The sequence below is a fragment of the Dendrobates tinctorius genome, unplaced genomic scaffold (assembly GCF_039654945.1).
Source record: "Dendrobates tinctorius isolate UK_male_01 unplaced genomic scaffold, ASM3965494v1 ptg000028l, whole genome shotgun sequence".
In the NCBI taxonomy this organism is placed as follows: Eukaryota; Metazoa; Chordata; class Amphibia; order Anura; family Dendrobatidae; genus Dendrobates; species Dendrobates tinctorius.
The window spans coordinates 88,732,998-88,749,985 of record NW_027361696.1 but is presented as its reverse complement, the minus strand read 5'-3'; the positions used below and the strand labels follow the sequence as shown (position 1 = coordinate 88,749,985).

The following is a 16,988-nucleotide window of genomic DNA, read 5'->3' as shown; positions in this document are numbered from 1 at the left end:
TTTGACCCTCTGGACAAGCTGTCCAGCAACTCTTTTGATGTTTGGAACCTGTCTTTGGAGTGCTCCGGGCCTGCCAGATAACAGCTGTTGCGATGTCGATGTCTGCTGTGGATGCTCCTCATCTGAGCTATTGGAAGCAGCACCCTCTTCCCCCAATGGATGCCAATCTGGGTCAACAACTGGGTCATCCATCACCTCCTCTTCTATGTCATGTGCACCTTCCTCTGTGTCACCGTGTATGGTGGTATAGTGTGCGGGAAGGGGCACCTGAGTCTCATCAGGGTCAGAATCTGTCTCTGTACACTGCGAGGACAATGTAGTGCTCTGAGTGAATGTACCAGCAGAATCATCCATCAGCGGCTGTGCATCAGTGCACTCCATGTTAGATTCATCTTGGCCTGGGTAATTCACCATTTGACTTGATAATCCAGGCATGGTATGTGAAAACAGCTCCATGGAGTAATCAGTAGTATGGCCTGCGTCATCCTTCAATCTTGGTTGGGGTGAAGGACACAAGGAAAGGTGTGGTTCATGAACATGAGCCTCCAATGACGACTCAGTGCTTTTACTTTTTACAGCTTCAGAAGAGGAGGCGATAGAGCTGGAGGCTGAGTCAGCAATGTAAGACAAAACTTTTTCCTGATGCTCTGGCTTTAAAAGCGGTTTGCCAACTCCTAGAAAACTAAGCGTTCGAGGCCTTATGTAGCCAGACGATGACGCAGGCTCAACACCTCCTGCATTCGGTCCTATTTTGCTCTTGCCACTACCATCAGAACCACCACCAACACCATCATTACCAGCCGCCAACCCCCGCCCAATTCCACGGCCTCTTCCACCAGCCTTCCTTATTTTTGGTAGAAATGTAGACAAAATCCAACAAACTATATAGTAATGTAAAACAAGGTATAAGGTGTCTATAGGACAGGGGAGATTTTGAATTTCTGCAGACACTTGTGGACACTGGACACTTTTGGATTGTGTGAGGCCCAATGAATATCTGAGCGCTATGTGACAGGCTCGATGGCACAGCTGTGACCAAAGTGACCAGAGGATAAGGGAGATTTTGAATTTCTGCACACACTTGTGGACACTGGACACTTTTGGATTGTGTGAGGCCCACTGATATCTGAGCGCTATGTGACAGGCTCGATGGCACAGCTGTGACAAAAGTGACGAGAGGATAAGGGAGATTTTGAAATTCTGCAGACACATGTGGACACTGGACACTTTTGGATTGTGTGAAGCCCACTGATATCTGAGCGCTATGTCACAGGCTCGATGGCACAGCTGTGACAAAAGTGACGAGAGGATAAAGGAGATTTTGAATTTCTGCACACACTTGTGGACACTGGACACTTTTGGATTGTGTGAGGCCCACTGATATCTGAGCGCTATGTCACAGGCTCGATGGCACAGCTGTGACCAAAGTGACCAGAGGATAAGGGAGATTTTGAATTTCTGCAGACACTTGTGGAAACAGGACACTTTTGGATTGTGTGAGGCCCACTGAATATCTGAGCGCTATGTCACAGGCTCGATGGCACAGCTGTGACCAAAGTGACTAGAGGATAAGGGAGATTTTGAATTTCTGCAGACACTTGTGGACACTGGACACTTTTGGATTGTGTGAGGCCCACTGATATCTGAGCGCTTTGTGACAGGCTCGATGGCACAGCTGTGACAAAAGTGACGAGAGGATAAGGGAGATTTTGAATTTCTGCAGACACTTGTGGACACTGGACACTTTTGGATTGTGTGAGGCCCACTGATATCTGAGCGCTATGTGACAGGCTCAATGGCACAGCTGTGATAAAAGTGACTAGGGGATAAGGGAGATTTTGAATTTCTGCAGACACTTGTGGACGCTGGACACTTTTGGATTGTGTGAGGCCCACTTATATCTGAGCGCTATGTCACAGGCTCGATGGCACAGCTGTGACAAAAGTGACGAGAGGATCAGGGAGATTTTGAATTTCTGCACACACTTGTGGACACTGGACACTTTTGGATTGTGTGAGGCCCACTGATATCTGAGCGCTATGTGACAGGCTCGATGGCACAGCTGTGACAAAAGTGACGAGAGGATAAGGGAGATTTTGAATTTCTGCAGACACTTGTGGACACTGGACACTTTTGGATTGTGTGAGGCCCACTGATATCTGAGCGCTATGTCACAGGCTCGATGGCACAGCTGTGACAAAAGTGACGAGAGGATAAGGGATATTTTGAATTTCTGCACACACTTGTGGACACTGGACACTTTTGGATTGTGTGAGGCCCACTGATATCTGAGCGCTATGTCACAGGCTCGATGGCACAGCTGTGACAAAAGTGACGAGAGGATAAGGGAGATTTTGAATTTCTGCAGACACTTGTGGACACTGGACACTTTTGGATTGTGTGAGGCCCACTGATATCTGAGCGCTATGTCACAGGCTCGATGGCACAGCTGTGACAAAAGTGACTAGAGGATAAGGGAGATTGGATTGCTTTTAAAAAAGCAGTTTGCAGAGCAGTGGGTAAACAGCAATGCCAGCCTGTCAGGAAGCCTTAAAAGGCAGCCCAACAACCAACACCACTGATACACCACAATATAGCCTCCCCTTGCACTGCACACACAGTGACTGGTGTGTTGTGCAGGCCAAATCGCTAGCAGCAGAAGCAGTTTTTTTTTCTTCTCAGCAGGCCAAAAAAAAAAAATTGGGATTGCTTTTAAAAAAGCAGTTTGCGGAGCAGTGGGTAAACAGCAATGCAGGAATGTCAGGAAGCCTTAGAAGGCAGCCCAACAACCAACACCACTGATACACCACTATATAGCCTCCCCTTGCACTGCACACACAGTGACTGGTGTGTTGTACAGGCAAAATCTCTAGCAGCAGAAGCAGTTTTTTTCTTCTCAGCAGGACAAAAAAAAAAATTGGGATTGCTTTTAAAAATGCGGTTTGCGGAGCAGTGGGTAAACAGCAATGCTGGTGTGTTGTACAGGCAAAATCGCTAGCAGCAGAAGCAGTTTTTTTTTCTTCTTCCCTGCCTAATGCTCTCCCTACAGAATCAGCAGCAACCTCTCCCTATGCTAAGATCGGCAGAAGTAAGATGGCGGTCGGCGTGCACGCCCTTTTATACCCCCTGTGACGCCCACCAAAGCAAGCCAATCACTTGCATGCCCTTCTGAAAGATGGTGGTGACCCGTGCCTATGTCATCACGTTGCCCCCCACAGTGTCCGTGGATCCTGATTGGCTGAAAAAGAGCGCAAAACAAACTTTTGAAACGCGACTTTGGCGCGTAAGTCGCCGACCTCGTGGCCGACCTCATCCTAGGGTCGGGTTTCGTTTCATGAAACCCGACTTTGCCAAAAGTCGGCGACTTTTGAAATTTTTTGACCCGTTTCGCTCAACTCTACTTGTCACCTCTTACTAGAATACCACAGGTGGCGTCACATATTTCACCATCTATAAACATTATCTTTAATTTTACCACATAAATACCACACAACTTTCCCCTATTTTATTATTGGACGCCTCTGGGCCACAGATCGGGTCTCTGCCGCTGTGACACCGTCCCCCATGGAAGTCGACGGGCCCGGTACCGAGTACCCCCAGGCCCCGCGGGGCACTCCAACAGCATGGCTCGAATTCAAGTCGAAGGTTGCTAAAAGAAAATATTGTGCCAAACATATCACAGCTACGTTTCCACCTGTCATAGATCTATATCTGACTGGTTAAAACGCAGCTGTGATGTGCTTGACATAGTAAGCAAGTCTCTTTTCTAACTACTGCCAGTTTTGGATGCTGTCTACCTTTTTGTGACTGTGCATCTGTTAACAAGTTGAATTCCTTGTTTTTTGTATTTTGTGTCCTGGTGAGAGGAGTGCTCATGGCCATTTGTCTCATGGATATGTCAGACTCATGTACTAGGTTTTCAAGACTAGGAAATCTCAGGTCACTGGTCACTTGCATCATATTTTTTCCATCATCATGTAATTTATGCACTACTGTGAAATATTTTATTGCAAAGAAAGCTTTCAGTATTTTGGCAATTTTCTGTTTTGATTTTGAATGTTTGAGTGTAGTCACATCTCAAGCCAGGAATTATGATATTTCCAATTATAATGCATCCATATTTAAAGACTGACTAAGTAAGTGACTAATAATATTTATTATCAGATAACAACTTTTTCATTTTTTTAACACCATCCAAAAACTTAAAGTTGAGGTCAACAGTGAAAAATGAACACATACTGGCCGATATACTGGCATTTTAAGATATTTGGTTATTTGGATATTTATTGTTTAACTCCTTCCTGACCTGTGACACAGCATATGCATCATGAAAGTCGGTGCCAATCCGACCTGTGATGTTTATGCTGTGTCATGGGGGGATTGTGTTACTGTGGGTCAGGTGACTGGGGTCACTGAAAGGTCACCCGACCCGCAGGTACAGGACCCTTTGTACTTCATCCCAGGGAGGTGGCTTAGCCGCCCCGTAGCTACGATCGCTCTGATTGGCTGTTAAAAGTGAAACAGCCAATCAGAGCAATTGTAATATTTCACCAATGAAATTTGGTGAAATATTGAAATCCAGCCATGGTCGATGCTGCAATATCATCGGCCATGGCTGGAGACTGAGATCTGACCCCCCACCTGCTGACAGGGGCGATCAGCCCCTGCCACCGACTGACAGCGGCGATGTGCCACTGCTGTCAGCATCTACTCCCCATCCTCTTCCCTCCACTCCCCCCACCTTCTGATCACCCCCTCACCCCCTGGTACCTTCCAAGGCCCGGTGTCCCACCGCCATCAGTGATGGTTGCTGCCATTTTCCAAAATGGGAGGCGAATGCACAGTGCGCCTGCCAAATCTGCCATTTGGCAGATTCATTCTTTCAGGGACATTTTGATCACTGTGATAAACTCACAGGGGTCTAGTTTCCAAAATGGGGTCACTTGTGGGAGAGTTCCAATGTTTAGGCAAATCAGGGGGTCTCCATACGCGACAATTTGTGAAGCACCTGGGGGTTCAAAGTGCTCACTATGCATCTAGATAAGTTCCTTAGGGGGTCTAGTTTCCAAAATGGCATCATTTGTGGGGGAGCTCCAAAGTTTAGGCACAAAGGGGCTCTCCAAACACGACATGGTGTTCGCTAATGATTGGAGCTAATTTTCCATTCAAAAAGTCAAATGGCGCTCCTTCCATTCCGAGTCCTGCCGTGCACTCAATCAGTGGTTCCCCCCATATGTGGTTTCAACATACTCAGAACAAATTGGATAACAACTTTTGGGGTCCACTTTCTTTTTTTACCCTTGGGAAAATAAAAAAATTGTTGCTTAAATATCATTTTTGTGACTAAAAAGTTAAATGTTCGTTTTTTCCTTCCTTGTTACTTCTGCTGCTGTGAAACACCTGAAGGGTTAATAAACTTCTTGAATGTGGATTTGATCAGTTTGAGGGGTGCAGTTTTTAGAATGGAGTCACTGTTGGGTACTTTTAGCCATATAGATCCCTCAAACTGACTTCAAATGTGAGGTGGTCCCTAAAAAAATGGTTTTGAAAATTATGTTGTAAAAATCAGAAATTGCTGGTCAACTTTTAACCCTTATAACTTCCTAACAAAAAAAATTGGTTCCAAAATTGTGTTGATGTAAAATTGACATGTGGAAAATGTTATTTATTAACTATTTTGTGGCACATAACTCTCTGGTTTAACAGAATATAAATTAAAAATTTGAAAATTGCAAAATTTTTTCAACATTTAAGCCAAATTTCCAATTTTTTCACAAATAAACGCAAAAATAATTGACCTAAATTTACCACTAACATGAAGCCCAATGTGTCACGAAAAAACATTCTCAGAATCGCTAGGATCCGTTGAAGCATTCCTGAGTTATTACCTCATAAAGGGACACTGATCATTAAGGACAAAATAGGCTAGCTCATGAAGGGATTAATTGTTGTAAACTTGACCATGACCTATTGATCTTTTGTCTCTACAGCCACATGACGGACCCCATCATCTTTGTCAAGCAATGCTGTAAAGGATTCTGCATTGATATTCTCAAACGTCTTGCCAAAACCATTGGATTTACTTATGATCTTTATCTGGTGACCAATGGAAAACATGGGAAGAAAATAGAAGGAGTATGGAATGGCATGATTGGAGAGGTGAGATACAGTTAGTACTACCAGATATTATCATGCTATTTTTTATATTCCATTTTTAGCCTTTTTTAATATGATGTGCATGCTTTATGTTTTTCAGTGAGGTTCATAATATCATTGTGTTAAATTGTGATCTGTTGTACACATTAAGTACTAGCAATCCTTACAAAATATCTACTTTGTATTATTATGGATATGGTGAAAACTTAATTTGGAAGATCACATTTTGTGTTCCAAAGGATATTGACAATTATATTGTTAACAACTAGGTAGCGAACAACATCTAAAGTGTTGCAGAGGCCTTATTATTATTAGTAATAGTATTATTATACATTTTTATAGCGCCATTTATTCCATGGTGCTTTACATGTGAAAAGGGGCAAATATAGACAAGTACAATAAACATGAGCAATACAAGACAAACACACGTACAGAAGGAGAGAGGACCCTGCCCGCAAGGGCTCACAGTTTACAGGGGATGGGTGAGGATACACTAGGAAAGGGTAGTGCTGGTCGTGCGGCGGTTCAGTCGACTAAGCATCACTGCAGGTTGTAGAGGTGGGTCTTCAGGTTCTTTTTGAAGGTTTCCATGGTAGGCGAGAGTCTGATGTGTTGGGGTAGAGAGTTCCAGAGTATGGAGGAAGCACGGGAGAAGTCTTGTATGCGGTTGTGGGAAGAAGAGATAAGAGGGGAGTAGAGAAGGAGATCTTGAGAGGATCAAAGGTTCCATGTGGGTGAGTACCGGGAGACCATATCACAGATGTATGGAGGAGACAGGTTGTGGATGGCTTTGTATGTCATAGTTAGGGTTTTGAACTGGAGCCTCTGGACGATAGGAAGCCAATGAAGGGCTGAGAGTCTGGGGAATAATAGGGAGACAGATGAATTAGTCAGGCAGCAGAGTGCAAGATGGATTGGAGTGGTGCCAGAGTGCTAGAGGGGAGACCAGAGAGCAGGAGGTTGCAGGACTTTCTAATGACACAGCTTGCATTTGACAAAGCAAATGTCATCTGCAACTGTGTCAAAAAAAGACCACGCACTGCAAGTCTTGGGAGCGCCCGTTTTGGCTTTTGGAAGAGGAATGCTCCTAACGGGTGCCGAAGTGGAGGCTACAGGCAAACAAGTCTGCCCCCTCCCCCTCCCTCCTGTTTTGGCCCTTCGGGGAATCTCTTCCTCAGAGCTGCTCCCTCCACCTTCTTGTTCCTCAAACCATGATGGGTTAAGGACCTCATCATCTACACTCCCCTCTTCAAACACCTGCTTCTCCTGGGTAGTCTCGCCAGCACCGTACGCACCAGAAAGTGACACCTGAGTCTCGTCATCATCTGATGCGTACTGAGGTGTGCTGACCATAGGCATTGGCCCACCCGCCTCTTCAGATTCAGAGGGACAAAGCAGTTGCGCATCACTGCATACTCTCTCTTCTTCACATTCTTGAATGCTGCCTGGCTGGCCCCCTCTTTCCAAGCCAACAGATTCAGAGAACAGAAGTAGAGACTGTGATGGCTCCTGTACAGGGCTCTCTGACTGCCTGGGCAATTTGGCAGGTGGTGAAGAGACAGATGGTTGCTCTTCAGTGCTCTGGCCCTGAGAGGACGTTGAAGTCATTGAAGTCGATGCGTTAGCTGCCATCCATCCGAAAACGGCTTCAATTTGTTCCTCCCGCAGCAGTGGGGTACGGCGAGGTCCTACAAAGCTGCGCATAACGGACTGTTGCCTGGTAAAACTGGGGGATGCTGACTCACTGGTGCCCGCAGCAGGCACAGAAATCCCCACATCCTCTCCCTGCAGAATCCCCACGTCCTCTCCCTGCTGAAACTCCACGCCCACGTGCCTTACTCCCTGCCTTCTTCATCTTCGTAGACTGATAAAGATAGGCAGAAAAGTACAAAGGGGGGCTTAGTGTGCTTATTCCTGAACAGCTGCTAACAGGTATAAGAAACGCTAATTTTATAAAGTGTGTGTGTGGACTACACTTTAATATGAGCTAATGTGGCCTACACAACTGTCAAATGGAGTGTTTGGTGAACTTTATTTTGCTTTTTTTTTAAAAAAACAAAAAGGATGTGACCAAAGATTTGAAAGCGATAGTATCACAAACTTTTTGGAGCTATTACAATACAGGAAGGTAACCTACAATGCAAAAGATGAGGCTCCAAAAAATAGGGTAATACTAATCTGGCTGCGCCTGAAGGGCACAAGCCAGGAAAAAGGCTCCTCTATCTACTCCTATATAGTGTTTGCAACCAGCCAATGTAGATGGATACGGATGGATGCACACTAATAGGAGAATGAAAAATGAGCAGCAATAAAACAAAAATATGTATGAGGCAGTGACGCACGCTGAGCGGCCTACAACCAGACGTGGCTGCAGGACACACTACACAGCGTGAGCTGCACTCACACAGACCTTGCAGACAGCTGTGAACACTGCTGCAAGGCAAAAGAAAGCTACAGTGGTTGATTATGTAGCCTGGGTAAAGCATAATATGATTTGAAAAATCGCTATCTCTAACTGTCCCTCAGAGTCTTGAACAGCAGCCTGTCCCTAACTGAATTCACAGCAGAGTGAACCCGAAATTGCGGCGGCGGCTTTTATAGTGCATCATGACATCATTTCAGCAGCCAGTCACAGCCATGCCATTACTTAACATGCCTACATGCCTAACAGGATGTGCCCACACTTCTGAGGATTGTCATTGGCTGAATCAAATCAAACTGGCTCATAGCATTATGAGAACTTCCGATTCCGGTATTCGATATGCTAAAAGTATCGGAACTCAGTATCGGAATTCCGATACCGCGAATATCGTCCGATACCCGTTATTTGCGGTATCGGAATGCTCAACACTAGTGTTGAGCGATACCACCCGATACTGAAAAATATCGTATCGGAATGGATCGGCCGATCTAAAAAAAGTATCGGGTATCGCCGATTCCGATCCCGGGAGTCCCATTCAAGTCAATGGGACAGAAATATCGGAATTGAAAAAACCCGTCTCTTGCCTTGTACAGCCTGTTCGTGAGGGGTAAAGATTGTGGGCGGTGCCTGGGCAGACACTGTGCTTGTCTGTGTGTGCGGGCGGGGTCTGTACGGGCCTCTCGGTGGTCTGTATGGGCCTCTCGGGGGCCTGTGCCGGCCTGCCGGGGGCCTGTGTCGGCTGTCGGTTGTCTGTATGGGCCTCTTGGGGGCCTGTGCTGGCCTGCCGGGGGCCTGTGCCGGCTGCCGGCGGTCTGTATGGGCCTCTCGGGGGCCTGTGCTGGCCTGCCGGGGGCCTGTGCCGGCTGTCGGTGGTCTGTATGGGCTTCTCGGGGGCCTGTGGCGGCCTGCCGGGGGCCTGTGCCGGCTGTCGGTGGTCTGTATGGGCCTGCCGGAGGTCTTGTGTGTGTTCAGGCATCGTCCGATGGGACTACAAGTCCCATCGGGCGATGCCTGCTACACTGACAGTGATTGACACATTAGCCAATGATGGGACAGTAGTAGTCCCATCATCCAGCTTATGTGTTGAATGTAAAAAATAGAAAAAAAACATACTACATACATACTACATACATACTACATATATACATACTACATATATACTACATTCATACAACATACATATATACTACATACATACTACATAAATGCTACATATATACATACTACATACATGCTACATACATACTACATATATACAACATTCATACAACATACATACATACATGCTACATATATACAACATACATATATACTGCATACATGCTACATATATACTACATTCATACAACATACATATATACTACATACTACATATATACTACATACAACATACATACATACTACATACTACATACATGATTCAAATATACTACATTCATACAACATACATATATACTACATACATACTACATACATTCTACATATATACATACTACATACATGCTACATACATACTACATATATACAACATTCATACAACATACATACATACATGCTACATATATACAACATACATATATACTACATACATGCTACATATATACTACATTCATACAACATACATATATACTACATACTACATACATGCTACATATATACTACATTCATACAACATACATACATACTACATACATGCTTCATATATACTACATTCATACAACATACATACTACATACAACATACATACATAGTACATACATACTACATACATGCTACATATATACTACATTCATACAACATACATATATACTACACACTACATATATACTACATACAACATACATACATACTACATTCATACAACATACATACTACATACAGCATACATAAATACATAGTACATACATACTACATACATACTACATTCATACAACATACATACATGCTACATATATACAACATACATATATGCAACATACTACATACATGCAACATATACACTACATTCATACAACATACATATATACTACATACATGCTACATAGATGCTACAGACATAGAACATACATACTGCATACAATACATTCATACAATACATACATATAGACATACAGTACATATAACACCATACTCACCAATACTTGTCACTTTGATCCCCAAAGCCAGTGTCATCTAAGGAAAAACATGAAAATAACAAACCACTAAATACTCCCTGATCCGCAAAAATCCACGAGTGAGTGTCCCACGCCGATCTCCCGTGGTGATCAGCAGCATCAGCTGATGCGACCGCTCTCTACGGGGCTCAGGAATCCAGTGTCAGGAGGTAGGTATCCTTCTGCACTGTATTCCTCCACCACTGTAAAAAAATAGTCCCTGGTCTCACTTTATGGCAAATGCTACGTGGGAACTTTTTCACACAGCAATGCCAAAAGTGAGACAAGGGACTATTTTTTTTACAGTGGCGGAGGAATACAGTGCGGAAGGATACCTACCTCCCGACACTGGATTCCTTGAGCCCCTAGAGAGCGGTCGCATCAGCTGATGCTGCTGCTCTCCGTGGGAGATCGGCGTGGGACACGCGTGGATTTCTGCGGATCAGGGAGTATATGGCTTGTTATTTTCATATTTTTCCTTAGATGACACTGGCTTTGGGGAACAATGTGACAAGTATTGGTGAGTATGTACTCTATGTTATATGTACTGTATGTCTATGCATGTATTGCATGAATGTATTGTATGTAGTATGTATGTATGTTGTATGTCTGTAGCATGTTGTATGTATGTAGCATGTATGTAGTATCTATGTATGTTGCATGAATGTAGTATATATGTAGCATGTATGTAGTATGAATGTATGAATGTAGCATGTATGTAGTATGTATGTTGTATGAATGTAGTATATATGTAGCATGTATGTAGTATGCATGTAGTATGTATGTATGTAGTATGTATGTATGTATGTATGTATGTTGTATGAATGTAGTATATATGTAGCATGTATGTAGTATGTATGTATGCTGTATGAATGTAGTATATATGGGGTATGTATGTAGTATGTATGTATGTTGTATGAATGTAGTATGTATGTAGTATGTATATATGTAGTATGTATGTAGTATGTATGTAGTATGTTTTTTTTTTTTTCTTTACATTCAACACATTAGCCGGATGATGGGACTACTACTGTCCCATCATTGGCTAATGTGTCAATCACTGTCAGTGGAGCAGGCATCGCCCGATGGGACTTGTAGTCCCATCGGACGATGCCTGCACACACACAAGATCCCCAGCAGGCCCGCACAGACCACCGGCAGCCGGCACAAGCCCCCCAGCCGGCCCGTACAGACCGCAGGCAGCCGGCACAGGCACCCGGCAGGCCTGCACAGACCATCGGCAGCCGGCACAGGCACCAGGCAGGCCCGTACAGACCACCGGCAGCTGGCACAGACCCCCGAGAGGCCCGTACAGACCCCCGGCAGCCGGCACAGGCACCCGGCAGGCCCACACAGACCACCGGCAGCCGGCACAGGTCCCCGAGAGGCCCATACAGACCACCAGCAGTCGGCACAGACCCCCCGCAGTCGGCACAGACCGCGCATCATGATGCGCACAAATCGGGCATCATGATGACGTCATTTCAGCAGCCAGTCAAAGCCATGCCATTAGTTAACATGCCTAACAGGATTTGCCCACACTTCTGAGGATTCCCATTGGCTGAATCAAATCGAGCAGGCTTTATTGGAACTTCCGATTCCAGTATCCGATACGAAAAAAGTATCGGAAGTCAGTATCGGAATTCTGATACAGCTTATATCGGCCGATACCCAATACTTGTGGTTTCGGAAAGCTCAACACTACTCAACACTAATCACACCACAATATAAAAAGAAAATCCGCAAGAAATAATCACACATGTGGGCCAATGTTCCAGGTCTCAATGATACACTTAGAGTGGTGGGTGGAGGAGGACTTCCTGGCAGAAAGGGTACAGTATCACCAGATAACAGGTATATATAGCATAGTTTAAACATTAAAAATGTACATTTATATATCAGGAGTAGTGTTGAGCCACCCCGCTAGTGTTCGAGTTCGGTTCGGTTCGTCGAACAGGAGGCAAGTTCGTCGAATGTTCGTCGAACGTTCGACGAACACCGTCAAGCCCCATTGAAAACAATGGCAGGCAAACACATACAAACACATAGAAAACAATTACACAACACCTTAAAAGTTGTCCCAAAGCAGACAAAATGCTCAGAAGACAAAAATAACATATGGAAAAGGGCAACTACATATAGAAAAGAGGTGAAGGAGTAAAAGGAGGAGGAGGAGACACAGATATAGGCATGTCATGCCCTTATAAAGTTAAGGCTAGTTTCACACTTGCTTTTTTTTGCAGCGCGTTTTTCCCGCAAAAAAACGCATTGAAAAAACGCATGCATAAGCATACAACTGCTGCGTTTTTTTCAAGCATTTTTATGAGCATGCATGAAAAAAACGCAGCGTTTTTATGCGTTTGTATGCGTTTTTAGCGCGTTTTTACCGCGTTTGCGTTTTTTTCCAACATTTTTAGGTGGCCCCTCACACTACCCAAACCATGACTTTACTAACCCTAACCCTAACCCTAACCCTGACCCTAACCCTAACCCTAACCCTGACCCTAACCCTTAACCAAATCATACTTAACCCTAACCCAAACCCTAAACCCTAACTAACCCTAACCCTAACCCTAACCCTGACCCTAACCCTAACCCTGACCCTAACCCTGACCCTAACCCTAACCCTAACCCTGACCCTAACCCTTAACCAAATCATACTTAACCCTAACCCAAACCCTAAACCCTAACTAACCCTAACCCTAACCCTAACCCTGACCCTAACCCTAACCCTGACCCTAACCCTGACCCTAACCCTAACCCTAACCCTAACCCTGACCCTAACCCTTAACAAAACCATACTTAACCCTAATCCTGACCCTAACCCTGACCCTAATCCTTAACAAAACCATACTTAACCCTAACCCTGACCCTAACCCTAACCCTGACCCTAACCCTAACCCTAACCCTGACCCTAACCCTAACCCTAACCCTTAACAAAACCATACTTAACCCTAATCCTGACCCTAACCCTGACCCTAATCCTTAACAAAACCATACTTAACCCTAACCCTGACCCTAACCCTAACCCTAACCCTGACCCTAACCCTAACCCTAACCCTGACCCTAACCCTTAACAAAACCATACTTAACCCTAATCCTGACCCTAACCCTGACCCTAACCCTTAACCAAACCATACTAAACCCTAACCCTGACCCAAAACCCAACCCTAACCCTGACCCTGACCCTAACCCTAACCCTAAACCCCCTTAACTAACCCTAACTCTAACTCAAACCCCTAAATTCCATGGTTAAAAAAAAAAAACGCATATGCAAAAAAACGCTTACATGAGCATGCCAGTGCGCACATATGCGCATCCATAGGCTATAATGGCCATTTTTAGCGCAAAACGTGCGCATATGTGCGCATGCGCTTTTTTGCAGGGCCAAAAAATGCAACATGATGCGTCTGGAAAATCCAATCGCACACCCCAAAAAAACGCAGCGCATGAAAATCGCATACATGCGCTTACAAGCGCGCAGGTATGCGCACCCATGTTAAACATAGGGGAAAAAACGCATGCGCAGGTTAGCGTTTTTTTCCAGCGCTAAAAAACGCAAATGTGAAACCAGCCTAAGAAAGGCTGGACTAAAAATCTAAAATAAAAAAAAATCTAAAATTCTAAAATCGAAGACAATTATATACCGTTGGACTTCCCACCATAAATTATGCCAACTGCCGATCGGGCGGCATTATTCCCACGACCCTCCGAACAGCGTCCATGAAGGCAAAGTGTTTGGTTTCCGGGGGCAGTATGGTTGCAAAGCTGAACCTTAAAGGAATGTCCAGAAGGGCACCACCAGGAGTGGAGCCTGTGGCTTAATTGGACTCCACACGGGGAACCTCAACCATGTCAGCCACGGAAAAGATGGACAGATTGCAAGCTTTGTCGATTCTGTGGGTGGTGGTGCATGGCCATTTTTAGTTGTGCTAGCGATTTGTCAGCTTAATTCCGGTAACGAGCGAGACTCCGGCATGCCCCCGCAGTCTGCGTCCAGCTTACTAGAGGGACACGCGAGGCTCTGGCACGCGAGATCGAGCAATAACAGGTCTGTCATACCCTTAGATGTCCGGGACTACATGCGCACTACACTGAAAGGACCAGCGTGTGTTGCTTACAGGTGCGGATAACCCGCTGAACCCCGTTAGTGATGGGGATCTGGGATTCCAATTCTTCCCCGCAAACAAGGATTTCCCAGTAAGTGCAGGTCAACCGGAATTCCGGAATTAGGCCTAACCGGCATTCCAGAAAGAATGTGAAAAAATTAATTGTCCAAACAACAGGTGTTTTAGCTTGCTTAACAGCTGGGCTCCTCTGCTGAGTAGCACACAGTTCTTACATAAACAGGCGGCATAGCTTGGTTCACGGGTGGGCAACTCTGCTGAGTAGCAGACAGTGCTTACATAAACAGGCGGCATAGCTAGGTTCATGGGTGGGCTCCCCTGCTGAGCAGTAGACACAGGTACTAGGCCCAAAGTATTGACTGGGCTAAATGGAGTTAAAAAATGGGTCTTACATAAACAGGCTGCACAGCTTGGTTCACGGGTGGGCTCCTCTGCTGAGTAGCAGAAAATGCTACAAGGCCCAAAAGGATTTTCTGGACAAGATGGGGTAAAAAATATTAGAAACACACGGTGTAGCTCCTTGATAGATGCACTACACCGCTGGCTACCAGACACCGCTACTATGCCATGAAACTGTCTATTAACATTTAAAACCATTATTAATGTGAAAATAAAGTTACGGTTTTGGTGAACAAACCGTTCTCGAACGGAACCTCGAACAGCCGAATTTTAAGCAAAGTGTTTGAGTTCGACGAATGGCCCGAACACCGCCCAAAACAGCTTGAATTTGAACTTGGCGACCAGGTCGACTCAAACACTGCTCATCTCTAATCAGGAGGCAGACTCAGACGGTCTCAGGCCCAGTATGGATTCGACAAGATTGTAGAAAGTTGAGAAAGGGTACAGTATCACAGCATAACAGGTATATATGTAGCATAGTTTACACATTAAAAATCTATGTCTATATATCAGGAGGCAGACTCAGACGGTCTCGGGCCCAGTATGGATTCGACAAGATTATAGAAAGTTGAGAAAGGGTACAGTATCACTGGATACCAGGTATATATAGCATAGTTTAAACATTAAAAATCTCCGTGTATATTTCCGTAGTCTGGCAAAGACACTCACAGCCTCAGTATGTATTAGACATCTAAAAAGTAGAAAAAGGGTTATGTATTCGAAGCGTACACCAGTATACACTGTTGGGGTATTTTTCAATCTTCATATATATTTCAGTCTCAGTAAGACAGTCCAGACTCTCCGCAAGAGGAAACGAGATGGATACAAGTACAGACGGAAAGTCGAGTGATTGCAGAAATTTTGGAATTACTAATCACAGTTAAAACTCACGGGAGAATTCTCAGAGGCGATGCTGACCCTCAATTACTTTGTCTGTGGAGACAGCGAAAACAGTTCTTGTGAAGAAAGGTTTGCTGTATCGCAGTACCGTGGATCCCATCACCGTTACTCATCTCCATCAAATTGTGATCGCAGAGAAAGATGTAGACATTGTACTCACTGCCTATCATGATCTGTCAGGTAACTTTGGAGTGCAAAAGACAGAATCGCCTATGGCCTGTGGCTTCTATTGGATTGGCATGAGAGGACAAATTTAAAAATGTGGGCAGGAATGTCACATGTCTGTGAGTAGGAAAACCATGAAAGCTGATGATAAACCACCACTGCATCTCATTGTGAGTCGACGTCCATAACAAATGGAAGTCATTGATCATCTGAAGATAGAGTCCAGCAGGACAGGCCATAGCTATGTCTTAACCATCACCTATAATTCACCAAATTTGTATTGGCAGTCCCAGTGAAGGATTTAACAGCCCAGACTACACAGCGGTGGAGCAGGGAGAGGTAAGTATTGCAAGTGCTGGGGCCCTGAACAAGCAGGGGGGCCCACTCGTGGGCGGCGGTACTGGCACAGGGCCCCTCATAGTACACCGGTGTGTCTGACAGCAGGTGTGCACCCCCACCGTCAGAGACACTTGATTGTACTATGAGGGACCCTGTGCCAGTGCCAGTGCCATCGCCAAGAGTGGGCCCACCCACCTGTCCAGGGCAATGGCACTCGCATGGGTGCCTGCATCAGGTGGTGACCCCGGCCCTGGGGGGGATGCAGCCCAGTTAGGGAGGTTGAAGAAATGGCATATGTTGATGTTGGACATTCAGCAGCTGAAAATG

The 16,988-nt window shown here is 45.0% G+C and overlaps 1 protein-coding gene across 1 annotated transcript in view; it reads left to right on the top strand.

Annotated features, from left to right (window-relative positions):
- Window positions 1-16,988, top strand: part of GRIN2D (glutamate ionotropic receptor NMDA type subunit 2D) — a 699,139-nt gene that overhangs the window by 338,077 nt on the left and 344,074 nt on the right. The window contains exon 5 of the mRNA XM_073571149.1: window positions 5,991-6,159. Within this exon, the coding sequence (XP_073427250.1) occupies window positions 5,991-6,159 (169 nt within the window). The remainder of the gene's footprint in view (window positions 1-5,990; window positions 6,160-16,988) is intronic.